The sequence below is a fragment of the Elephantulus edwardii genome, unplaced genomic scaffold (assembly GCF_000299155.1).
Source record: "Elephantulus edwardii isolate Elephantulus edwardi_28Jun2011 unplaced genomic scaffold, EleEdw1.0 scaffold00047, whole genome shotgun sequence".
Taxonomy (NCBI): Eukaryota; Metazoa; Chordata; class Mammalia; order Macroscelidea; family Macroscelididae; genus Elephantulus; species Elephantulus edwardii.
In genome coordinates this window covers 14,460,582-14,488,251 of record NW_006399797.1, presented here as the reverse complement: position 1 = coordinate 14,488,251, position 27,670 = coordinate 14,460,582, and the positions used below count along the sequence as shown (strand labels likewise).

The following is a 27,670-nucleotide window of genomic DNA, read 5'->3' as shown; positions in this document are numbered from 1 at the left end:
CAATCTATATTGAAGACTGCAGTCCTTGACCTTCTGCAGGAAGCGTTTCAGGTCCTCCTCAACTAACCAATGAAAACACTATTGACATTGACAAAATACTGTCTGATACACTGTTAGAAGATAAATTCCATTGGTTATAAGCCAAAAAAAACCTATAATGATAACAGCAATGAAGTAAAATATTTCACTGATGGATGGTGACAATAACACAGGCCTGGGTAAGATTTCATTCTGTTGTTTATGAGGTCAATGACAATATGATAGCAACTATCAGCAATAATTTCAAATGTGCACCCCAATTATCTGCTGTGCTTTTCTAAAAAGACAGTAACTTTTGTTTTAAAGCCAAACTGATCCTGGTAGAATCTATCTGGAGACATATTCAACAGCAATTACACTCAACACCTGAAGTGAAACAGTTCAAGTGTAGTCATCACAAGATTATTAACAGTTATGAACAAGTAATTACACAGGAAAGGATAATTGCATCTGGATTTCTGGTTGGGTAGTTGCATTTAAGACACGTTCTGTGTTCAAAGGAATTAAAATGTGAGAGAATGCATCTATTAGAGTAATTAAATTTTGTAATCTAGGAATCTTTCCTTCCTCCCACCCTCATAGAAAAGCAGAAGCGTGCAGTTCAAATCCACCAGATGCTCTGCTGGAGAAGGATGGACAATTTCCTCCTGTACCAGTTAGATTCGATTTGGTAGTACACAGACACACACACACACACACACACACACACACACACATAAAGAAAAAGAAAAACAGATACAAAGATGAGTCACTGAAATTTTAAAGAAAGTTGTAATTCTGTGCTTGAATTGATGAGGCTAATTTGCCCTTTAAACATACTTGATTATCAGAGACGTTATATTTCTTTTGGATGAAAGGAAGCTTGTCATTTAGGAGAAATAACTGCCACATCAATACTTGGAAATTGGGACTCTCAATTAAGTTTTTGGGTAGATCACTTATGTGAAGGGCTAGAATTGCTAACTGGTCTCTCTCAATCTCATAGGAGAAGGCTGGAATCACTCAAGAAAGGGGGAAGAAATGTACAAAATTTGTGCAAATGTGATATTTCCAGTAGGAATTAACAGGTAATTACACTAGGAAGTCATTCCCCCCACCCCCACCGCCATCAATCTCACAAGTCCCTAGGTGGGGCTGACTATGGACCAAGTCTCATGGGAGTGGGAGTCAATAAAGACAGTGCACACCTGGCGGTCATGCTTTTTCTTTCTTTTTCTGCTGACAGCAAGCTGTAAGATTTGAGTTCAGTCCTAACTATCTGGTGGCTCTTTCCTCTTTTACCTTTTCTTTCATTTCACTGCCTAATAAACCTTTTTCACATGTTTTGCTAAATTGTCACTGTGTTTACTGGTTCCCTTAACTACAGCCACTTCAACTCACCCCCTTGAGAAAAATAATAGTGAGTTGCGAACAGAGCAAGAGAACTCTGATTTTAGCATATTTCAAGCTGTTAGATTGTTCTTCCATATTTTATACAGAAGTAGCTTCTCTAAGCTGTTCCACTTAGCTGTCGGAATCTTCCCTCTGGACTTTTGTGGAATGAATGAAGCACTTACGAACACAAGTAAGTGTTCTGGGATACTGTCCTTTTAATGTTACCCATAATTTGTTATGATACATTAAAGTATCTTTGCATAGTAAATAAAATGCAAGTAAATATTTTTCTGGTATTCTTTACTGTCAGCCCAAATCCATTTGACATAAGCAATGGCATATTAGTGTAATAATAGGCTAAATAGTCAGGCATATTTTGGACTTTGCGGCCATACAAGCAATTTACTTCCACGTGTCCATAGCCACCCTTACAGGGTGTTTATGTTAATGCTATGTCCTCTAAAGACATTTGAATTTCTTTTTTTGATGTTCATATTCTTTTTGTTGTTGTTATTGTTCGGTACTATTGTGTTAGCATCAACTCATAGCTGATCTTCATTAAATTGCCTTCTGGAAAAGGCTCATTTTTCTCTTATGTAGCAGTTGATGGATTCAAACTATGGTCCTTTGGGCTTACAGTAAAACTCTTTACCACTAAGCCACTAGAGCTCCCTAGGAATATTAAATGCTAGACAATCCTATTCTGAGAAACCCTCAGGTTTTTCATGTTCCAATTCAAACATTCTTTAAGCCATTCATGGCTAAAAAGAGTTCCTTTTTTATTTTCTTCAAAAGAAAATTTTAGTGACCCTCATTTTACACTCCCTAGCAGCTCTGTTCTCTTGTGACTTTTTGTGAGAAGTTTTCATTTCATTTTTTGAAGAGTAGCCTTCATTGAACTCCTCTTTAAGGCCAGAAGAGTTGCTCTTGTTAAAAAAAAAAAGACTCGAGACTTTCAAAAAATATTAACTTCCTTTTTAAAATAGCAGAGAACATCCCCAAGTTGTTATATCCTTCACCCTACACTCTCCTTTTACTTTGCTTATTTGCCAGGCCAAAATCCCACTTGCTTTGATGTAGCACTCAGTCTTTGGTTCTGAAGATTGATCTCAAACTTAGGTAGCTTTGAGAAGTCTCCTCTTCCCTACCCTATACCTAGTGTTGCCTTACCTTGTTACTATGTATTTTTAACAGGTTATGCTTTTGGGAATTATTTCAGCTTCTGTCCTGTGTCTGCTTCTTATATTGGGGCTGATAACTGAAATGAATTGCACTCATTGCTGCACGAAGAATTGAGAGAGAATTGAGGATGAGAGAACATGGGTTCCTTATTATGATGGTTTTCTAGATCTGGCACAGTTGTGCAGGTTTATTGTTTTGTTTGCATACTTGGGCCCATAATAAACATTTGTTGATAGGGTAAGCAGTGGGGCCTAGAGGAGGATTTGTCAAGGCAAGCAATTAATATAAAACCATTTGGAGTTATGAGCATGTGACAGAGGGCTTCCCATCTTACTCCTTGGTTAATTTCCACCCCCTTACCCCGAGATTTAGGTAGAGAAGGAGATTTTTCCCATATGGGGTATTAAAAAATGATCACATGGCTTCCCAAGATCAGGCTTTTCATTAGGCATTACATGCATGCATGGCTGTCACAACGATGAAATCTGCTGTGATGGACATCTGAAGTTATGAGTATTGATGTTTGTTGTTGACCTTTTTTTTTTTAATAACAACCGGTAGCCTAACATTACCAGTAAACTTGAAATTTTGTTTAATGTCACAGATGGTGTGGTCAACTTTTTTGTATTAGTAAGCAAACTCTTCAAAAAACAGTGCAACCAAAATGATGTTCTTGTATATAAACTGTAAGTTATCTGTCACTGCATCATTGGAAAGGTGGCTTTGAGGGCAACAATAAGTAGGTTATTCTCTCATCTAACCAACGCAAGTAGCTCTCTGACTGCCTTAGAAACTTGAGCCCAGAATGGGGCGGAGGGAAATGTGGGTGAACTGCATTTTGAGGTCTGGGTTGTTGCTTGTCATCCTGTCTGTTGCCATTGCCAGTCACAAGGAAGTGTCTTTTACCAAAAGTTGCCGCTCAAAGGAAACCCTGGTCCCAGCTGTGGACAGCCTCTTTGTCAAGGTGGCATGGCTCAAAGCAAGCGTTCCTGTAAGTATCTGACGCTGCTTTGAACAATTCTAATCCTGGATAGAACTTATGTCTCTTTATTTTATTGTAGGAAGATCGTATCAGAACTATAAGACTACTAAAAAAGAAAACAAAAAAGCTGTTTATGGTAAGCCAGAGAGTCTTTCTCTTTTTCTCATTTCTATTCGTTTGGCAGGGGAGCTCTGGGAGTGCAGTCCACAGGGTGTCCTTTGTCCACTGTTAACCCCAACGTGCACTTTTCTGGTGGTTCTAACGTACCTATGGGAAAGTTCCTTCAGTGGGATTTACAGCCTCTGAAAGTCTGCTGTAGGGCAGGCTATGAGTCAGTTCTGATTTGATGTCAGTGAGTTTTTATGCATTGTCCTCTGAAGTTTCACTTTTCCAGATGATCATTAAGCAATAATCAAAGGGATTTATCAGTAATATATAGAAGATAAAACTATTCGATTACCTTATGCAGTGTCACATATCTCAATTACAGGAAAATTGCAGATTTCAAGAACAGCTTTTATCCTTCTTCATAGAAGATGTCTTTGCCCAACTCCAGTTACAAACTTGCAAGGAAATATACTTTGTAGAAGACTTCCATAGTCTTAGGCAGAAATTGATTAACTGTGTAAGTATGGACAGTAATATACATATCATTATTTCCTCACTAAAGAGTCCTGGTGGTCCTGTGGATTAAGCATTTAATTTCTAACAGAAACATCAGTGGTTAAAATCCATCAACTATTCCAAAAGACAAAGTTGGGGCAGCCTGACGCTTTTCTAAAGATTAACAACCTTGGAAATCCTAGGGGGCAGTTCTGCTCTGTCCAACAGTGTTGCTGGGAGTCAGAATTAAGTTGATAACAGTGCGTTTTTAAAATTCTCTCATTATATGATCTCCAAGTAATTTATTAATTTATTTTACAAACATCTCTTGGCCACCTACTTTGTGCCAGGCATTATTCTAGGATATTTCTTTATAAATTTGCATAGTGATGCAGCACACATGGGCTTTTCCATACATGTTTATGTACATTTTATAGTGGCACCCTTTTAAAGACACAGTCTTGAGTAAAACAAAAGAAAAATAAAAGCACATGACTTTTTGCTATTTAAATTATTTGAGATCACGGTAATGTTACTGTCACAGGAAACAATGGAGGATTAACTAAGAAGGCACAAGTGACCACATTTCTACAAAAGCATCCACAATACTAATTAGAACAACACAGAACCAAAACCAAAAAAACCAAACTCACTACCATTGAATTGGTTCTGAGTTATAATGACTCTCCATTGCATTTTTCAGAGTTCTATGCCTTTATAAGTGGAAACTACCATCTTTCTCCATCAAATCAGCTTATGGAATAGCAGCCCTTGATCTTTCAGTTAGCAGGTTACTAGACTGTGGACCATGCCACCAGTGTTCCTTAGACCATTATGGGGAATGGGGACTAGAGTCTATGAAATGGTCACCGACTTGCCTCTACAAAACATTGCATCTTTTGAGTGATCTTGTTTAGGTTACACATATTCCCCTGAACCTCCTTGTGGTTGTGGCTCAGATAGTTTAAAGTGGGATGGTTCATGGGATGCCAGGTGGAGAACATTCTATCCTCAGAAATCATGGTCATCAAGAATGTAACACTGGGCAGGGGAAGTTTTATTTTTAATTAAAAGTTAGAATGTCTTCTTTTTGTGATCCACTAAGTGCCCAGTAATCCAAATTCCAGTACACAATTCAGTGGTGTCTTTGAGCATGAGCTGGTCAGCCAGGTAAAATATTTTTGGTAAATTTATATTCTCTTTTTTCTTTCATTACTTTGTGTTGAAGTTATGTCTGTGTTTGGCTGCATCATCTTTTCTAAACCCTCATAGTCCATTAAAAGAGCAACAATACAAATAAGAAACTAGGATCTATATATAACATGAGAGAATGGCATGGACCATATTCTCCTTTCTGAAGTAGTAACAAGATCAACATGTCACTTTGACTTACTTCTCTATTTAACCTAGAAAACCATATTAATTAGGCAGTGAGTAGTTACAAATGTTACAAATATTCTTTTAAATTTAAGTTCAAAGATTACTTCCTTTTTCTTTTACAGTCATTTGATCATGTTTTTTAGTATCAGTTCATTCAGAAAGGGTTTTTGTCACTAAAAGAGAAAGCAGATAATGAATTTAAAAGATACAATATGGGAGAAATCATGAAAACTATTATACTTAGTTCTGCTGGCTTAGTGGCAAAGGAGCTGTACTGCAACCCAAAGGCAAGTGGTTCAAATCCTCAGTGACTCCAAGGGAGAAAGAGAAGTAAGTTCCTCCTGTGTGAGTTACTGAAAACCTACTGGAGGATCAGCTATGGGTTGGTTCTGAATCAACGGTACCTAACAACCACATGCTAGTCATTGCAGGCTTGGGGGGAGTTCCTCCAGAGGACAGCAAAGCCTTTTTCAAGTCTGCATTTGAAAGATAGGGCATCTTATGCACTGTTTTAAAAAATGAGGTATCTGTAAATTACTTGTATTTTCCTTTCTGTTAGAGCCCTTGGTTCCTCTGTTTAGTTCATTGTTGCTGTTGCTGAACATGTCTAGTGGAATCCACTCAGAGCTGACCCTCCAGTGGATTTGTTGTTGTTGTTGTTATGTGCCATCAAGTTGCCTGTGACTCATGTACAACAGCCCTATACCCTGCTCTATCCTGTGCCAATGTCACTGTCTCCGACACACCTACCCCCATTACCCCAGTCACTGAATCAAGCCATCTCATTGAGGTTCTTCCTTTCCTGCGCTGTCCCTTCACCCTCCCAAGCATGACGTCCCTCTCCTAGGACTGGTCCCTCCTTGCAACATGTCCAAAGTATATCAGACGAAGCTTCAGAATCCTTTCCTCCAAGGAGCAGCCTGGTTTCACCTTCTCCAGGACAAACCTGTTAGTTTTCTTAGCAGTCCATGGCATCTTCAATACTCTTCTCCAACACCACAGCTCAAAGGCATTAACTCTCCTTCTATCATCCGTAGTCGTTGTCCAGTTCTCTGATGCAGAGCTAGTGATTGCAAAGACCATGGCCTGTATAGATGCACCTTAGTCTCCAGACTGACATCGTTGCTCTTCAGTACTTTAGAGAGGTCTGTAATTTCCCATCACAATACGTCAGTGGGTTCACTCATAATAGCATTGACTAGGATGTATTAATAAATGAGACACTAGAAAAAAATTCTAATGTGACACAGTTCAGTATAACTGAAAATCTGAAGACCCACATTCATGCCTTGTTTTTACCACTGATCCTATTACTTCGGTTCAAATAGAGTACATATAGTTATAACTAGTTATAACACAAAGGAAAAGTTTAGAAAATATAGACCTGTATAAGAACGCTGCATTCCTTGGTTTGTTTTTGAAGTGTTCCTGTTCCAGTTCCTAGAGATCTCAATCCATCGAATGAGGTGTTTTTTACAGGACTTGAACCACAGCAATCCGCGCAGCACGTTCTGGTTGATTGCTGCCATTTACAAACGTGGTTGGCTCCCTCTTCTGGCCAAAAACGAACACATCAGCTCAACGTCTATGAAAATTTTGGTTTTGTAGTAAAACCAAATACACCGCTGCCTTCTCATCATCCATTCTGAATCTTAGGGATAGGGACAGACCATCCATTCTGAATCTTAGTGACAGGAACTTCTGTCGTCGGGTTTCCACGTCTCTTAATCTTTTTTGGAGACAGACGGCCCTGTCTTTGTCCCTGTCTTTGGGTTCTAACCTCTGATCTTTAGGTTAATGCTGAATACTTTTACCACTGTGACACTATGGTACTTTCCTTTGCTACAAACCAAATTCCTTACCATGGTGTAGACTTCCACTCGTAGCCATCTTGCAGGACTGGGTAGAACCACTCATAGGGTTTCTATTTCTAGGGTTGTTGTTAGGTGCTGTGGAGTTAAGTTCAACCCATGAACAACAGATTTGAAGCCTGTTCTATCCTGTGCCATCCTCAGACTTCCTGACACACAAGAGCCCATTGCATCAGTCACATCAATCTACCTGGTCCAGGTCCTTCCTCTCCTTCGCCCATCCTCCTCCACCTTTCCTAGCAACATGCCCTAGGTATGTGAGGTGAAGCCTCATCATCCTTTCCTCCAAAGAGCATTCTGGCTGCGCTATCTCCAAGACATATTTGTTTATTCTTTTGGCCATCCCTGGGATGTTCAGTGCTCCTCTCCAACACCAAAGCTCAAAGGCATAAGCTATGACATCCCCATTCATTGTCCAGATCTCAAATAAATAGTAAGCAATCAGAAAGACCATGGCCTGAATCAGATGCACCTTAGTCCTCAATAATATCATTACTCCTCAATAATTTGGAGAGGTTCCCTAACAACTGACTTTCCCAGTGCAATATACCCTCTTATTTCCTGACTGCTGGTACCAGAGGTATTAATTGTGGATCCAAGTAAGATGAAATTGTTGATAGTTTCAATCTCTTCTCCATCCATTATGATGTTGCCCGTCGGTCCAGTGTTAAGAATCTTTGTTTTCTTGTCATACTGACAATACACACTGAAGGCTTGGTGATTAGGGTTTCTAGCACTGTAAAATTTGATAGATGTAGACTGCCACATCTTTCTTCCAAGGAATGCCTGATGGGTGAATTTGAACCACCAGCTTTTCTATTAGCAGTTGAATGTCTTATCCTTAGTACCAATCTCCTTGAACATCTATGAGAGTCACTTGTATTTCTTCATTTCACTCTTCTATCTCAAGTCCATCTTTGTTAGTTGCTGTTAATTTGCCTAAAATGCTATAGACTACATGTCCCAGAATAGTCCAACAAGTCCTGCCAGATTGAGAAAAGAAAGTAATAAAAATAACTTGAGCTTTAGAAAATCCCCTCAGATAGTGCTCTAGGAAAATAATGTTTAATTTTTTTGCCAAATATTTATTTGAGAAACAGAGGCTGCTATCTGTGCAATGTCAATTTACTGAGCACTTGCTTTATGCAGAACTCTAAATTAGTAGTTGGGACAGAGTTTAACAGGGAAGGGTTATAAAGCATTGATTAGGCAACATTATTATTACTATTTTAAATTAACTTTATTGTGATTTGAGTGAAAGTTTACAGAGCAAATTGAGTTTTCATGAGGTAATTCTTATCTATTCTACTCCATGACATTAGTTACATCCTACATGTCGAACAGCACTCATGTCAATTCTTCCCTGTGCTTCCAATTTCCGTTTGTCTTTCTTTCCTATTCCTGCCTACCTTCTGAGCTTTATTTCTGGGGAAATGCTGCTGGTTTGATCTTATAGTTTGATCATATAGTCGATTGTTCTAAGGTGTTCACCCCTCCCTAGTGTTACCAATCAATATGTAGGCTTATTGTTTGGCTGAAAGTTGAGTCTCAGAGGTGATGTTAATTCCCACTGTGAGGGTGGCTAAGGTGTTAGGGAATCCAGCAGGCTCCATTAGACCAGTAAGCTTGGCAATTTTTGTAATTTTGAGATTTGTGCCATAGGGAACGTGTTCCACCTTCTCATGTGATCCAGTCCAGAGAGGTCAGCAATGGTAGTCAAGCACCAGTACTGATTGTAAGGCCATGCAGAGTGAAGAGTTTTTCACTTTCTTCACTCTCCTTTATTCTGGAAAGGGAGACCAACAGTTGCACTTTGAATGACTGTAGGCAAAATTATTTTATATATTCACAATTTAAAAATGGACCCTAAACATGGTAAATACATAAACTGTCAACATACTAAAACTAATTCAACTAGTTGCTGCTAAATTGATCCCAATTCATGACTACAACACGTGTGTCAGAATGTTGTTGTTGTTAGGTGTCATTGAGTATGATGTATAGTGATCCTACGAGCAACAGATCTGAATCTTTCTCTGTTTTGTGCCAACCTCACAATCTCTGACACGTTCGAGCCCATTGCTGCTATCACTGTGTCAGTCCACCTGGTTGAAGGGCTTTCTCTTCTTTGCTATCCTCCTACTTTTTCAAATTTGCCATTCTTTTCCAAGGAATCACTTCTCCTAGCAACATGCCCAAAGTATGAGGAACAAAGCTTTATCATCTTTACATCTAAGGAGCACTTTGGCTGCCTGTCCAAGATTTATCTAGTTGTGTGTTCTTTTGACAGCCTATGGAATGCTCTTCTCCAACACCACAGAATGGGCATTTCACAAATAGCAACGCAATGACTTCCTAGTGGTAAGGAGTTGAGCTATCAAGACATTTGTGGAGTCAAGCTTTTAATTTTTTCTCCATGTCTTTTTGTAGTTTGACAGCTCATTTTTAAGATTGTTGCTAATTCTCTATTGTGTGGCTGTGTCACAGCTTATCCATTCATGTACGTCTTCCAATTTATGCAGTGAACAGCCAAACTACTATAAATATTCTTATGTAAATTTTTATGTGGGTATAGGCTTAACTTTCTACAAAGTGATAGTTTGCTTTCCAAAATGGGTGTATAAAAAAACCAAAACCAAAATGATTGTATCACTTTGCACTCTCATCAACAATGATTAAAATTTCTTTCACTCCATAAACTTATCAGCATTTTGTGATTTCAGTATTGTACATTTCCTTTGTATTAAGTATAAATGGCATACTGTTTTAATACACATTTTGCTAATGACATTTGATGTTGTGTATATAATGGCTTAACATTTTCTAATGTGAATGAAACTACAAACTCATAGATACAAGAAATACTGTAAATTCCAAGCACATCAAATATGACTCAAATATATTAAAAATCTAGAGAGAGAATAGGAAATAAACTACTGCATATCTATCAGTCAACTTCTTTTTGATGACCACACCTTAGAGAAACTCCTCTTACATCTAATTAGAGCTATTGTGGGTTAAGGGGTGTTACATTCCATCTTTTTTTGTTGTTGTTGGGTACCTTCAAATCAGAACTGATTTATAACCGACTTATAACCCTTCAGTAGGTCAGAGGCTTTAAATCACACAGGAAGAGGTTACCCATCTTTCTTCCACAGAGCAGGAGGTGGATTCAAATTGTATGCCTTAGGTTTGATAGCTCAACCTCTTACAACTAGGCTATCAGAGCTCTACTGTTGTTGTTGTGTGTTGTCAAGTCACTTGTGATTCACTGTTGTTATGTTGTAGGTTGCCTTTGAGTCGAGCACAACTCACAGTGACCTTATGAACAAAAGGCCTGAAGCCCCTCTACAACTATTGACATTTATCAGTTTATAGAGTTTCTGGAGGCATGTTGGTTAAGAAGTGGATGCCACTCCTGCTTCCCCTATATACAACAGCCCTGAATCCTGCTCTATCTGGAGCCAACTTCATTGTCTCTTACACACCTACTCCAATTACCCCGTCACTGAATCATTCAATCTCATCCAGGGTCTTCTTCCATCCTTGCAACATGCTTAAAGTATGTCAGATGGAGTTTCACAATCCTTGCGAGCAACCTGGCCTCACCCTCTCTAGGATGAGCCTCTTTGTTCTCTTAGTAGTCCATGCTATATTCCATACCATTCTCCATCATCACAGCTCAAACACATTGATTCTTCTTCTAGCATCCTTAGTCATTTTCTGGCTTCCTGATTGCATAGCAAGCAATTACGAAGACCATGGCTTGGATCAGGCCCACTTTAGTCTCAAGATTGACATCGTTGCTTTTCAGTACTCTGGAGAGGTCCCTAAGAGCAGGTTTCCCCAGTGCAATTTGTCTTTTGATTTCCTGGATGCCGCTACCAAGAGTGTTGATTGTGAAACCAAGAAAACGGAAGCTGTTAACAATCTCATCTTTTAGCCATCTATCATGATGCTGCCAATTGGCCCAGTGGTGAGATCTTTGTTTTGATGATGTTGAGCTTCAACCAAAAAGAGCTCCACTAAGGGATTATAAAATGATATTTTAAACATTTTGTTATACCATATTTATTTCAATCTATGGAGCCCTATTGCATAATGTATTATGTCTTGAGCTGCTAACTGGTTCAAATTTACTAAACACTCTGTAGCAGAAAGATGGACAGTCTTTTCTTGTAAGGAAGAGGAAACCCCAAAGAGGATCATTTTGTATTGGAATTGACGCAATGACTGTGAGTTAAGGTGGAATAATTCTGTAAACAGAATTGGTTATCTGGTTGTTCCTAGGGAACTATTACCCACTAACTCATTGCCATTGAGTCAGGACCAATTCGAGACTGACTTTCTATGGAGCTCTGGTGGCCTAAATGGCAAGAAGGCTGTGTTGAATTTTTGAAGGCACACAGTTTAATTCTACCAGTTGCTCTGTGGGAGAAGGACGGGCAATCTCCTCCTGCAATTGTCTCTAAAAACCAGCCAGCCAATGATACACAAAAACAACAGTGGGTTTTCAGAGGCTGTAAACTACACAGGAAGAGAATGCCTGCCCATCTTTCAACCTCAGAGCTTTTGAGGAGTTTGACCCTCAAGAGAGACACCACCTTTTGGTTAACAATGACACTCTGCATGGACAAGGCCACCAGAACTCATAAGGGATTATATGTACAAATTAGGGGGGAAAATTTAAAAAAGGAAGTCAAATGCTCGATTCTTTTTCTTTATTTACCAATTCTAGTATAATATTTTCCAGGATTCTCTCAATGTAACCAATGTGTAGCTGTCATTCTTGTTTGTATTTCTCTAGGTATTATTGTTAGCTTAAGTTTTTACATTATTTTTAATTTATTCAGTATTGATTTAAAAACGTATTTTAAATGATTTATTTAGAAATTGTTATTGAATAAGTGATTTAAAAATAATTACATTATTTTTTATTTCTCTAAGTTACTTGGCTTTCAAGCATCTTCACTAAAGCATCTTGGCTTTCAAGCAAAGGTTCACTAAAATTGGCTAGGACAGTCTCCTTCCAAGAGATTAAATCCTCTGAAAGCCCACTGAAGGGTCAGATGTGGGTTGATTACAGCTCCATGGTACACAACAACTTTTAAATTAGAGCACAGGGCAAGGTATCATGGTAGACTTTAAGGTCTGGAATCCTAAGCACCATTGCACTTGTGCAGCAACTCATTATTTATTGTAGTGTTTTAGATGTTCTCTTACATTTTATAAAGCACTGTATTTCATTTCTAATTGGTTTGATTTGAAATAATTATCCAAAGGAAAAGATAGCTTTATAATCTTGTCTACTCATGGTATTTGAAAATCTGGCCTATGTATTTTCTATTTAGAGAAAACAGTTTCCAAATTCTCAAAGAACTCAACTATCTTCACATTTGAAAGGGAATTTTATATTTGTCTATTTGAGTTCATAAAATAATTTTTCCTAATTGTTAGTGATCAGATGTAACTAAACAAAAATTCATTAGTTTTTAAGATTTTTATCATCTGTTTAATGAGCATTTTTTCAGAGCCTGAATAATAATTGGTAATTTGTGAGGTACCTGTCTTTGTGTTGATTACCTGTAATGGTAAATAGAGCATTTGCACCTATATTTTTTGCAGTGGTTTTGTAAGTGATTACTATTGTCATTTGTCACTAGCATATTAGCTTGTAAAACCAATTATTTGGTCTGGTAATTTCAAATATTTATTTGTTTATTTTTGAAGCTGCAACTAATTGGACTAATAAAGCAAGAACTATCCTTTGATTAACTACAAAATTCAATTTCCTGATTTTTGAAATTCTGTGTGTACAGTAGACTTTAAATTCAGTGTCCTGAGAGTAAAATCATAGCTAAGTTTGAATTATTCATCTATTATTTACTGATGTCATTGAGTATCAGTTTCCTGACCTACTGGGGAACCAACTGTTCTTGTTGTGTTGAATCGAGTACAACTCTTAGCGAACCTATGAACAACAGACCTGAACCTGCCACCCTCACCTTCTCTGACACACTTAAGCTCATTGCGGCAGTTACTGTGTTAGTCCATCTCATTGAGGGTCTTCCTCTCTTTTGCTGACCCTCCACCTTTCAAAGCATTATATTCCTCTACAGTAACATTTACATTAATCTCATTCTGTAATTCCTGGAAAAATGAAATAGATTAATGTCTCAGAGTGTCTAGAAGGGTGACTAGCCTGTAGCAGTTCTGCAAAATTTTTGGTCTTTTCTTACGACCTTGCAGTCACAGAACAATCATCTCCTTTTAATGACATTTCCTCAACAATTTCCAAAGGAGTGGTTTTCATAAACAAGCAGTACTTTTTAAATACTTAATATTAGTATTACAATGCATAATCTATATAGCTTACAGTAGTGCTTTTATTTAAAGGAATGTGACAGTTTAGGAGTAACTTGTTTTAGTTTTCACAAATATGTTCTTTAATTATGCTATATAATCTCTTTGCTGACAAAGCTTTTTTTTGTTTAATGATATAGGACTTTTCTGTCAAAATTATGAGGCACATACTTTTGCTACACTACAAATATTTTTGTGTTAAATTATATGGTTTTAATCTGATAAACTATGTTGACATTGACAATGTAAATAAATTTGTAATAGGGATATCTTGCTATGCATCTGAGAGCTGGACAATGAATAAAGTTGATAGAAGAAAAGTTGATGCCTTTGAACTGTGGTATTGGAAAAGAATACTGAACATCCTTGGACCTCTAAGAGAAGGAACAGATTTGTCTTGGAGAGGGTGCAGCAAGAGTGCTCTTTGGAGGAAAGAATGATGAGGCTTTGCCTCACATACTTTGGGCATGTTGCTAGGATGGGCTATTCCTTGGAAAGGGACATGATTCTGGGAAGGGTGGAGGGTCAGTAAAGCAAAGGAAGATCCTTGACCAGATAAATTGACATGGTGACTGCTGCAAAGTACTCATGCATGTCAGAAAGTGTGAAGATGGTGCAGGATAGAATGCGGTTCAGATCTGTTTTTCATAGGGTCGCTTTGATTCAATGGCAAGAGATGATATTTATAAACTTTCAACCAAAAAACCTGAAAAAGTCAGTGAATACTACTTGCTTAAAACAACATCTGTTATCATAAAACAAAGTACAACTAATTTAGCTTTTATGTTAATCTTTAACTATCATTTGTCTTTTTGGGGAAAATGTCTCAGGAAAAAAGATTATAGGCTATATTAGGAATGATGTTGGCCACTAAGGTAAACATAAACTCAAAAGCATTGTAATCAAGTTGGAATTGATGCATAGCTCACCCATCAATGGGTCCTTAAGGTTGTAAATCACAAGCGAGGAGATTGACTTTCTTTAAGGTGACTCTAGTGTATTTCAACTGCTGGAGAGGGACAGCCTTTGGATTAACAGCACAATGTACTATGGATTAGGCCACCAGAGCTCTCTTAAGGCAAACGAAAAATTAAAAAAAGAGAAAGAAGAGATGATTAGAATCTGAATATATGTGCTTAGATGGGTAAAATGTAGATTCTATTATCATTTATTGTTATTCCATCAATTCCCGGGGCTTTATTTTTTGCCAAGTCCTTCAGAGCAGCCTGAACTTCCTTCTTCATCATCATTGCCTCTTGATCATATGTTATTTCTTGAAATTCTCTGTGTCAGTCAATTCCTTTTGCTACAGTGACTCTGTTTATTCCTTCCATCTTCTTTTAATACTTTCTGTATCATTCAATATTCTATACACAGCATCCTCAAGTATTGCAACTTGAGGCTGTAATTTGTTCTTCAGTTCCTTCAGCTTAAAAAATGATGAGCAAGTATGGCCCTTTTGATTTTCGGACTCCAGTTTTTTGCATATTTCGTTATAATACTTTGCTTTGTCTTCCCATGCTGCCCTTTGAAATCTTCTATTCAGCTCCATAACGTCTTTATTTCTTCCTTTTGCTTTGGCTTCTTGGTCAGTTGACATATTTTAACAAGCAGATGCTGTGCTGGATATGCTTACCAGGTTATACCAAGATATCTGGAGGACAGCTTCCTGGTCAACTGACTGGAAGAGATCCATATTTATTCCCATTCCAAAAAAGATGACCCGACAGAGTGTAGAAATAAAATCCTGCTGAACATTATCCAGAAACGACTAGAAGCTGGGTTTAGAAGAGGTCATAGCACCAGAGACATTATTATCAGTGTCAGATGGCTCTTGGCAGAAAGATATTTGTGTTTCATTGACTATTCAAAGGTATTTGACTATGTGGATCATAACACATGTGGTTAACATTGAGGAGATTGGGAATCCCAGAATACTTGATTGTGCTTGTGTGAAACCTATACTTGGACCAGGAAGCAGTCCTCAGAACAAAATAGAGAAACGTTGCATGATTTATATCAAGGAAGGGTGTGCATCTAGGATGCATCCTATCACCATACCTTTTCAATCTACATTCAGAACAGATCAGGGCTTTATGAGGAGGAATGTGGCAACAGAGTTGAGGAAAGACTCATCAACAGCCTATGTTATGCACATGACACAACCTTGCTTGTTGAAACTGAGGCAGACCTGAAGCGCTGGCTGCAAAACATCAAGGACTGCAGTCTTCAATATAGATTGAAGCTCAATATAAAAAAGACAAAGATTTTCACCACTGGGCTAATTGGCAGCACCATGATGGATGGATGAGAGATTGAAGTTGTTAACAATTATAGCTTGCTCAACTCCACAATCAACACTCTTGGCACCAGCAGTGAGGAAATCAAAAGATACATCACATTGGGTAAATCTGCTGTCAGTGACCTTTCCAGAGTACTAAGAAGCAACAATGTCAGTCTAGAGACCAAGGTGCACCTGATCCAGGTTATGGCCTTCCCAATTACTTGCTATGCATCAGAGAGCTGGAAAATAACTAAGGATGACAGAAGAAAAATTGATGCCTTTGAGTTGTGGTGCTGGAGAAGAGTCTTGAACTACAAGAAAACAAGTAAGTCTGTCTTAGAGAGGGTGATACCAAGTTTTTCCTTGGAGGCTAGGATTTAGAAACTCTGTCTCACATACTTTGGACATGTGGCTAGGACGGACCAATCCTTGGAGAAAGACATCATGCTCGAAATGGAGGAGGGGTAGCACCGGAGAGGAAATTTCGGATGAGCTGGATTGATAGAGTAACTAGGGCAATGGGGGAAGGTGTGTCGGACTCAGTGAGATTAGCTTAGGACAGAACAGGCTTAAGAGCTGTTGTGCATTGGTTTGCTGTGAGTCACAGGGAACTTGTCAACACATAACAACAATTATGTTTTATATACTCTCTTACTGACTGTGAAAGGAGCCTTGGTGGCAAAGTGCATAATGTGTCTGACTGCTAACCAAGGTTAGTTTTTCAAACCGACCAGATATTCTGGAGGAAAAAGATGGATTGTCTCCCCCTGCAAACATTCAGAACTTCAGAAATCCAAAGGAGAGTCACTATGAGTCACAGTCAACTCTGTGGCAATAGGTTTTGTTTATATAGAATATGAGAAAGGAAACCTGGTAGTGTAGGGTTAAAGTGTCTCACGAATAAACAAAATATTATTTTGTTTATAACAATATAACTCCTTGGAAAAGATGCAGGAGTCTGCTTCTATAAAGACTTAAGGCCTTGGGAACACTCCAGCAGGGAGTTCTACTCTGTTCTTTTGGTTGCTAAGAGTTGGAGTTAAGTCAATGGCAGTAGATTTGAATCGGTCTTGGATTGACTGGAAGAATCTATATCTGTTTGTAATATTATATGATTTCCTTTTTTGGGGGGTAGAAAAGATATGAGGCCATTCTTTGTGGCACTATAACATGAGCAGTTGGTTCTCTAAGGTGCTTGTAGCTGGTCATATATTGTCTTGCTTCGTTAAGGTTACTGATGGAAAAGGATTTTCCATCTTTGCTTCAGCTGTCACACACAATGCAAATTTGTGTCACTTTCCCCCCAAACATGTTAGGACATGTTGGGGCACAAACTAAGGTTTGTAATAATTATTTTACAAACTGTTGACACAGTGGCTGCCACAATGAACTCTAATGTGTCAGGAAGTATGAAGATAGCATAAGATAGGATAGGGTTCAAATTTGTTGTTCATAGGGTTGCTATGGGTTGTACTCAACTCAATGACAACCTAACAACAAGAACAATAGTTAATTGTTTGTCAAGTGCTTTTAACAAAGATATAATGGTCACTATTGCTTTCAGCTTCAACTTCTATTAAGCTAGTAGGAGATGGATTGCTACAGTAACTAGGGAAATGGTGTACGTGTGTCAGATACAGTGAGACTGGCTCAGGATAGAGCAAAGTTCACAGCTATTGTACACAGGATCACTATGAATCAATCACAGGTACTTGATGGCACATAACAACAACAACAACAACAACATGTTTTTAAGGTTCCAAACCAGTAAACTGATATTTACATCTCACTGACTGATGAATCCTTCATTCATTCATTCAACAGGCATTCCAGATGCTAAGGATTTGTCAAAAAAAGACATAGTGTCTCTGTCTTCAGTGAGGATATTGATAATGCTTCCAGTCAGTTTCAGATGATGAGAGATGCTATGAAGCAGCACAAACCAGAGTCTACAGAAGCAGGGCTGGGGTTTGGAACAGTACTAGATCAGCCAGCAGCTATTTCAGTGGAGATCTGAAGGGCACTTAAAGTATTTCTTTTCTTTTCAGCCTGGCAACATCTCCCTCTGCCTATTTGTCCCTTCTCCTTGCTCCTTCACTAGATCCCACTCCCCCTTCAAGATACAGCTCACTTACATTCTCCTGCCGGGACATCCCAGTCTGGTTGCTCCTTCTCTGTCTCCTAGAAGAGATCATTATTTTATGACTGTATTTATTACATGATATTAAAATTCTGCTTAGCTGTCTGTCTCTCTAAAGTTTGTGAGCCATTCCTTGTTTTCTGAGATGTTTTCATTACACAGGGCACTTCTATTTAAATCAGTGCTATCACTCTTGGTACTAGCAGCCTGAAAATCAACAGAAGAATTGCATTAGGATAGTCTGCTCTCAGGAACATCACCAGAGTACTGAAAAGCAACTATGTCAGTCTGGAGACAAAGATGAGCCTGATTTAGGCCACAGTCTTCACAATTACTTGCTATGCATCAGAAAGTTGGACAATAACTAGGGATGCTAGAAAGTGAATTGATGCCTTTGAGCTGTGGTGTTGGAGAAGTGTTGACTATACCATGTACCGCTAGGAGTACAAACAGGTTTGTCCTAGAGAGGGTGAAACCAGGCTGCACCTTGGAGGCAAGGATTCTGAGACTTTGTTTGACATACCTTGGGTATGTTGCAAGGAAGGATTAGTCCTTGGAGAGGGACATCATGCTTGGGAGGTTGAAGGGACAGCACAAGAGAGGAAGGCCCTCAATGAGATGGATTGATTCAGTAACTGGGGTAATGAGGGTAGGTGTGTCAGAGACAATAAGGTTGGTACAGGATAGAGTTTGTTTCAGGGCTGTTGTACATAGGGTCCTTGTGAGTCACAAGTGACTCAGTGGCATATAACAACAACAACAACAACAACAATGAGGTTAGAGACATTTTTCTATGTCTATTGTTAACTGTCATGCAGTCAGTTCTAACCCTTGGTGATCCCATGCACAATAGAGTAAAACTCTTGGTTGTAATCTTAAGTAGATAGTCAGACCTTTATCTTTCCTTCTGGTGGACCACTGGGTGGCTTCAAACCTCTAACCTTTGCTTAGCATACAGAATTTCTCTCACTTTCTTATTGTTATCAAGTTGGATTGACTCATAGCTCACCCTCTGTTGCGTTTCTGAGGGTGTAACGTGCATGGAAAGAGATTTCCTATCTTTATCCTGAGTAGCTATTGATGGATCCAAAGCACCCGAGAACCTTTGGGCTAGCAATGTAACTATGGACTATGTTCCCAGAGCTCCGTTTTGGGTAGCAGTTAAGTGAAAACTGTTTGCTCCATTCAGAGGGCTTGGCACTGACAGGGAATTGCTTGACTGACAATAGAGGAGTTAGTCGTTCAAACCCACCCACCAGCTTTGCACTGCAAAGACCAGGATATTTGCTTCACTTAAGATGACAATCAAAAAAACCTATGGGGAAGGTCTAGTTTGTTAAAATTACTTAACATCGCTTTAAACAATAGCATATAGTAAATACAAAATGAATATGTTTTGATTTAAGGATGACCAATTAGGCTATGAAGGGAACTATGGTGGCACAGTGGCAAGGAGCTGTGCTACCATCCCTAAGGCATACATACAATTTGAATCTACCAGTGTCTCCATATAAGAAAGATGGGCAATCTCCTCTCATGCAATTAACTACCTCTGAAAACTTGCTGAAGGGTTACTTATGGATTGATTTTGACTCAATGGTACAAAAGAACAACAACAACAACAATTAGGCTATAATATTTCTCCAGACTACTCTTTGGAGGCTAGGTTGATGAAACTTCTCCTCACACACTTCGGGCATGTTGTTAAGAGGGGCCGTTTCTTGGAGAGAGACATGATGCTTGGAAAGGTAGAGGGTTGGTGAAGGAAAGTAAGATCCTCGACCAGGTGTATTTACATGGTGACCTCAATGGGCTCTAGTGTGTCAGGAAATGTGAAGATGGCACAGGATAGGACTAGGTTCAGATATGTTGTTCACAAGGTCACCGTGAGTCATTCCCAACTTGATGGTACCTAACAATCATGCTTATTATGTGCTTTTCTTTGAATTTAATTATTTAGTCTTTGTTGTTATGTGTGTCGAGTCACCTGACACTCATAGTAACCCTATGTTCAACAGCCCTAAACACCGCTCTATCCCTTGCCAATATTATTATCTCCGACATGCCCATTCCCATTACCTCAGTGGCTGAATTAATTGAACTCATCAAGTGTCCTCCTCTCCTGCACTGTCCCTCCACTCTCCCAAGCATGACGTCCCTCTACAAGGACTCATCCAATCTTAAAACATGTTCAAAGTATGTTAGACAGAGCTTCAGAATCCTTGCCTCCAAGGACCAACCTGTCTTAACTCTCTTCAGGACAAACTTGTTTCTTCCTTTAGCAGTCCATGGCATATTCAATACTTCTCTCCAGCACCACAGCTCAAAGACAACAACTCTCCTTATATCATCCCTAGTCATTCTCCAGCTCTCTGATGCATAGCAAGTAATTGCAAAGACCATGGCCTGGATCTGGTGTACCTTAGCATCCAGACTGATGCCATTGCTCTTCAATACTTTGTAGAGGTCTCTGACAGCAGACTTCCTAATGCAATTCGTCTTTTAATTTCCTGGCTGCTGGTACCAAGACTCTTGACTAAGAGCCAAGCAAACTGAAGCTGTCAACGATCTCAATCTCTTCACCATACATTATGATGATGCCAATTGGCCCAGTGGTGAGAATCTTTGTTTTCTTGATGTTGAGCTTCAATCCATATTGAAGGCTGCAGTCTTTGACCTTCTGCAGCAAATGCTTCAGATCCTCTTCTGTTTGAGCAAGCAAGGTTGTGTCATCTGCATAATGCAGATTGTTGCTTAGTTTATCTCCAATCTTGTTGCCACACTTCTCCTCACAGAGCCCAAACTCCCAGATAATCATGTTCCACATGTTAATGTTGTTGTTGTTGTTTGTTGTTATGTGCTATCGATTCGTTTGTGACTTATAGTGACCCTATGTACAAGAGCTCTAAATGCCTTTCTATCCTGTGCCAACCTAGCCATCTCAAACGCACTTACTCCCACCACTCCAGTCACGGAATTGATCCATCTCATCAACGGTCTTCCTCTCCTTCACTTCCCCTCCACAATGCCAAACATGACGTCCCTCTCCAAGGACCAGTCCCTCCTTGCAACATGCCCAAAGTATGTCGGACGAAGCTACAGAATCCTTGACTCCAAGGAGCATTCTGGCTTCACCTTCTCCAGGACAAACCTGTTTGTTCTCCTAGCAGTCCATGGTATATTCAACCCTCTTCTCCAGCACCAAAGCTCAAAGGCATCAATTCTCTTTCTATCAACCCTATTCACTGTCCAGCTCTCTGATGCATAGCACGTAATTGCGAAGACCATAGCCCGCATCAGGCATACCTTAGCCTCCAGCCTGACATCATTGCTCTTCAGTACTCTTGAGAGATGGGTGACAGCTATGAGTTAATTCTGACTCAAGGGTACGTAACACTAACAACAACAACAACAACATATTTGGATGGACTCAAATCTTTAACCTTTTGTTAGCAGCTGAGTGTTTTAAATGTTTATGTCATGTAGTGATTTCCAGTATAATGTAACAAACCAAACTCACTGCCATTGATGAGTTGGTTCTGACTTATAGCGACTCTCCATAGAGTTTCTGAGTCTGTAAATATTATCAGAAGACTTTCTGTCTTTTGTCCAAGAGTTATAATATAATGATTATTAATACACTGACTAGTAATATTATTAAGCACTGGAGCTGAATGCCTGGGTTCAGACACAAGTTGTTCACTTACTGTAAGAACATAAGAAACCTCTTTGTATCACCCTATGTAGAATGAAAACCTCAATAGTCTTTATTTTATGGCGATATAGTGAGGACTAAATGAACTAATGTTATTTAAAATATTTACATTAATGCTTAGACCATGGTGTTCAGAGAGCTGGAAAATGACTAGAGATGACAGTAGAATTGATGTTTTTAAGTTGTGGAGGCTGGGCTGTATGAGGAGAAGTGTGGCATCAGGATTGGAGGGAGATTCATCAACAATCTGTGTTATGCAGATGACACAGCTCTGTTTGTTGAAACTGAGGAGGACCTGAAGTGCTTGCTGCAGAACGTCAAGGACTGTAGCCTTCAATACAGATGAGGCTCAATATCAAAAGACAAAGATTCTTACCACTGGACAACTGGTAGCATCAGGATGGACGATGTAGAGATTGAGATTGTTAATGGCTTTAGTTTGCTTGGCTCTACGGTCAACACTCATGGCACCAGCAGCCAGGAAATTAAAAGACGCATTGAGATAGAAAAGTCTGCTATTAGAGACCTCTCCAAGTATTGAGGAGCAATTGGTGTCTCTTTGGAGACTAAGCTGCATCTGAATCAGGCCATAGTCTTTGCAATCACTTGCTATGCGTTAGAGAGTTGGACAATGACTAGGGAAGACAGAAGGAGAATTGATGCCTTTGAACTGTGGTGATTGAGAAGAGTATTTAATATACCATGGAATGCTAAGAAAACAAACAGGTTCATCATGGAAAGGGTTAAACCAGGCTGCTCCTTGGAGGCAAAGATTCTGAAGTTTTGTCTGACATACTTTGGACATGTTGCAAAGAAGGACCAGTCTTTGGAGAAGGACATCATGCTTAGGAGGGTGGAGGGACAGCACAGGAGAGTAAGATCCTTGATGAGGTAGATTAATTCAGTGACTGGGGTTATGGGTGTAAGTGTGTCAGAGACATTGAGATTTGCATAGGATAGAGCAGGGTTTAGGGCTGTTTTACATAGGGTCACTATGAGTCGCAGGCCACTCGATAGCACATAACAACAACAATGTTGACTAATGATCAAGAATTGTTAAGTGCTGATGAATTGACTCTGACTCAAAATGACTCTCTGCAAAAAAAAAAAAAATTGACTCTCTGCACAATAAATCAAACATTGCCTCTGAAAACCCACTGGAGGGTCAGCTATGGGTTGGTTTCAACTCAGCTACATAACACAATAGCATGTTTGGGTGGGCTCAAACCAGCTTCACCTAGTCCAAGTCTTAAGCTTAGATTTAAGCCCATAGTTGCAGTCACTGTGTAATCCATCTCTTTCCTCTTGAGGGTCTTCCTCTCTTTCAATGGCCTACTGTTCAAGCATGATGACTTTCCCCCAAGGGCTAGTATTTCCTGACAAGATATCTAAAGTATGTGAGACAAAGAAAGTCTCATCACACTTGCTTCTATGGAGCCCCAAGGTTTTATTTTGTTCCAAGGCAAGTTTGTTTATTCTTTTGGCAGATAATGATCTACTCAGTATTTTTTGCCAACACCTAGGAGCTCCGATGGTCTAGTGGGTAAGAAGCTGGCTGCGATGCCAACCTAAAGGCAGGCAATATGAATCTACCAGATGATCTGAGGAAGAAATAAGGACAATCTCCTTCCTTGCAATTTTCAGTGTCTGAAAAGCCACTGGACAGACAGCTATGAGTCAGTTCCTGTTACTCTGCAATGACTTGACTTGCCAACACCAGAAATTAAGTGCAGGGATTCTTCAGCCTTCTTTATTTATTGTCCAACTTTCACATGCATATGGGGGAACTGAAGAAAAAAAAAATTAACAAGTGCAAGACTTCTCAGAGTTGAAAGCTATTATCTTTATCTAACAATCTTCTCAGTATTTTTTGCTTCTCTGAAGGAGAATTGGGCTAGAGAAATGAGTTCTTGGAAATGCTACTGGCATCAAATCTAAGGTATTCTGTTGCTAACCAAAAGTTTTGCGGCTCAAATCCATCAGCTGTTCTTCTGGAGAAAGGTGAACAGTCTTCTTCTGCTATGAATTACAGCCTTGCAAACATGATTTAGGGACCATGAGTTGGAATTGACTGGGTAACAGTGGGTTTTTTTGGTTTGGAATCTTAATCTTTAAAGTTAGTAATCTTTTCACTAGATTCAATAGCTGTTTTGCATCTCATCTTGTATCTTTAGTCGCCAGCAGAGGGCTGGGTACTTCCTGAGGTGTTTAATGTGTGACTGGCTTCTGGGTGCTCTGATATTGCCTCTGACTAAGTGCATGTGGCCACTTCTTTCACAATTGACTTGAGTACTAATTTATGGAGTTTAGTACCTGGGACATATGCTTTAGAACAACAAATAATCCTGTTTATTGATTAATGAAATACAAATGGGTTCTTCAAATTATCAAGTAGAAAAAGCATGTCTTTGATTATAGAAACAGAATCTAGTAGATTAGATTACTTAGCTAAATTTAAGACCACCATTTACCTCAATGGAATTTATTGTTTTGATTGTGTGGAATTAAGAGCTTTTGACTATTACTAATGTGTCACTCACCCCTTGCTATTGAGTTGGAACTGACTCATAGCTAACCCTCTTGGTTCCCCAGGTTCTAAATTGCACAAGAGGAGATTGTTTAATCTTTCTCTTGAGGAGCAACTATCCATTAGATCCTCAAGAGAAGCTTGGCCTTTGGGTCAGCAACACAACACCCAAGGACAAGGCCATCTAGATACACTATTGTGTTGTTTGTGAAAATAAAGGGAACCAACACCACAAATCAAAGGCATTGATTCTCTTCTCATCGTTAGTCATTGTCCAGCTCTCTGATGCATGGCAAGTAACCTATCATGGTATTACCAATGGTAGTGGCCCAGTGGTGAGAATCACTTTGCTCTTTTTTTTTAAAAAAATTGTGTTTTATACAATCATTGTCATACATTGTGTTTTATAAAATTAACCACCATTGAACTATGCTCACTATGTCCCATCTTTTCATGCCCCACTAGATCTCTCCTAATTCCGTTACCCACTACCTCTGCTCATTAAATTAATTGTATTCTTGATGTTGAGCTTCAATTCATGTTGAAGACTATACTCCTTGCTCTTCTGTAACAAAGGTTTCAGGTTCTCTCAGTTTCAGCAAGCAAAGTTGTGTACTCTGCATAGTCCAGGTTGTTGATGTGTCTTCCTCCAAACCTGATGCCACATTCCTCTTTATTAAAGTCCAGCCTCCCAATTGATCAGTTCTGCATATAAATTGAAAAAGTATGGAAGCAGGATGCATCCTTGATGTCCTGTTTTTATGATTTTGAATCATACAGTGTTTCCTTGCTCTGTTCTGATGACTGTTTTCTGGTCCAAGTATAGTTTTTGCATGAGCACAATCAAGTGTTCTGGGATTCCCATTCTTCTCAAGGTTAATCACAGTTTCTTGTGATCCACATAGTCAAATGCCTTTGCATAGTCAGTGAAGCACAGTTAGACTTTCCTCGGGTACTAACTGCCTTAAGCCAAGATCTATATGACATTGGAAATGATATCCCTAGTGCTGCAGCCTCTTCTAAGCCAAGCTTTTTTAGTTCATAGTTTTCTGTCAATTTCCACACTCTGTCAGATCATTTTTTCTGAAATGGGAATAAATATGGATTTCTTCCTGTTAATTGGCTAGGTAGTTGCACTCCAGACTTCTTGGCACAACCTGGTGAGTGTGTCCAAAGCTGGATCTGTTTGTTGAAATATGTCAATTAGTGTGCCATCAATTCTAGGGGCTTGTTTTTTGGTTAATTTCTTCAGCAGCTTGAATTTGCTCTTTCATAACCATTGCCTCCTGATCATATGTTGGTTCATAAAGTTCTTCTGTGACAGCCAGTTCTTCTTGATACACTGTGTACTCCTTCTATTGTCTTTTAATGCTTCCTTGATTATTCAACATTCTGCTCATCTCATCTCATCTCATCTCATCTCATCTCATCTCATCTCATCCTTAAGTATTGCAACTCGAGGCTTGAATTTGTTTAGTTCTTTAACCTTAAGAAAGCTGAGCGAGTTAGTTCTTTTTGATTTTCTGACTCCAGCTCTCTGCACATTTTATTACAATGCTTTGCTTTGTCTCTCTATACTGTCTTTTGAAATCCTCCCACTCCGCTTCTTCTTGATTTCTTCCTTTTGTTTTGGCTTTTCAACTCTCTAGTGCAATATTCAGAGTCCCTTCTGATATCCATCTAGGTCTTTTCTTCCTGTTCTGTCTTTGTAATGATGCATTTTTCATGGATAATATTGTTGATATCCTCCCACAGTTCATCTGGTCTTCACTCACTAGTGTTCATGTTCTCAAACCTATTTCTAAGACGGTTTTTAAATTCAGGAGGGTCAACTTTTGGTTCTTGTGGATTTGCTTTACTATGCAAATTTACAATGCAACTCCAACTCCTAATTTGGATCACATCTCTCTTGCTGCTTTTTCTTTGTCTATCCTTTCTTCCTTTCTCTCATTTTCTATGAAACATTTAAGCTCTTTCCCTCCTCAGGACTCTGATCATCTCTCCCTCTGCATTCATTGCTTTCTACACATGTCTTTACTCATCCTTTCATTACTTCTTCATTTAAGTGTCTCTCATTTCTGAGGTCATTAAAAAAATATCCTTTTCAAAAGACTCTCCTCTGTTTACCAAATTGGAAGCAGGTTGCCCTTGTAAATCAAAGAATGAACATAACTTTATCAGAATTTGTTTGTTGCCTTATTAACTATTTTACTTATAGTCTGTGACCCATGTGAGGACAGAAATAAAGAATCATTTCCTTATCATTATATACCCAATGCACAGTACATAGTACATGCTCAATAAAAACTGGCTTGAGTAAATAGGAGAGTGGCTATTACCAATGCTTTGTTGACAAAGTTCTATTTGCTGTTGAATCCTTAGATTCCCTGTTCTTCATCTTCTAAAGAGATGAAATCCATTACCAGGATAAGAAGAACATTTTATAGAGTAAGTATTTAACAAAAAAAAAAAGTGAAACAATTGGATTTTTTAAAAATATGAAAATTTGCTCCATTAATATTTCTACTTTCTCTGCAGATTGGAAAGAAAGGCATATACAAAGCCATTGGTGAACTAGATATCCTTCTTTCCTGGATTAAAAACTTTCTGGAAAGCATTATATTTTGAGATATTTTTTTTTTATGATCACTATTAGAAACCAATTCCAAACATTCATTTCCTGGTCTCTGCTCATTTAAAAAATTTAGTACAGAGTACCTATTCAGAGTAGACTAAAAGAATTTTACTAAATGTTGCTTTGGAAATAAATTATCACTAACACATGGATCATTTACATTTTAAGGAGTGTTTATTATTTGTCCATGTTTTGTTATTCACAGTATGATTTTAATTTAAAGTTCTAGAATTTTAAATAGCTTATGTAATAATATTTGAAGAGGGAAAAGAACTGATTTCTGCATTTAATATAATGTTATTGAGATGCAGGTAGTTCTATGTAAATAGATATTGTCTGTTTAGGGGTTTGACGATTGCTCAGTATGTTCAATGTGACCTTAGCTCTTCACAGACATTGATTTCAATTAAATAAACTGATTTTTTCTTTCTCCTGGTATCCTTTTAATGACAATATACTAGAACTTCATTGAATGTAATGAGCAATGACTAGATCAGACAGGAGATAGCTAACTAAGGGTTTTGAATGATTTGCTGGGAAGGTCTTTGTGTGATAACACCAGCCACAAAGACCAC

The 27,670-nt window shown here is 38.7% G+C and overlaps 1 protein-coding gene across 1 annotated transcript; it reads left to right on the top strand.

Moving 5' to 3' along the window:
* The first annotated feature begins 3,415 nt into the window (after positions 1-3,415).
* Positions 3,416-27,088, top strand: IL26 (interleukin 26). Its single transcript, XM_006886102.1, has 5 exons — positions 3,416-3,586; positions 3,657-3,713; positions 4,068-4,202; positions 26,843-26,908; positions 26,999-27,088. Exons 1-5 carry the CDS (start codon positions 3,416-3,418, stop codon positions 27,086-27,088), a joined length of 519 nt encoding a protein of 172 aa, XP_006886164.1.
* The last annotated feature ends 582 nt before the right edge of the window (positions 27,089-27,670 follow it).

Excerpts from the sequence above, each read along its gene's own strand:
- IL26 (XM_006886102.1), top strand. The coding sequence starts at position 3,416 with ATGTGGGTGAACTGCATTTTGAGGTCTGGGTTGTTGCTTGTCATCCTG. Across the intron at positions 4,203-26,842 it reads GGCAGAAATTGATTAACTGT|ATTCCCTGTTCTTCATCTTC; the intron begins GTAAGTATGGAC and ends TTGAATCCTTAG. Across the intron at positions 26,909-26,998 it reads TAAGAAGAACATTTTATAGA|ATTGGAAAGAAAGGCATATA; the intron begins GTAAGTATTTAA and ends CTTTCTCTGCAG.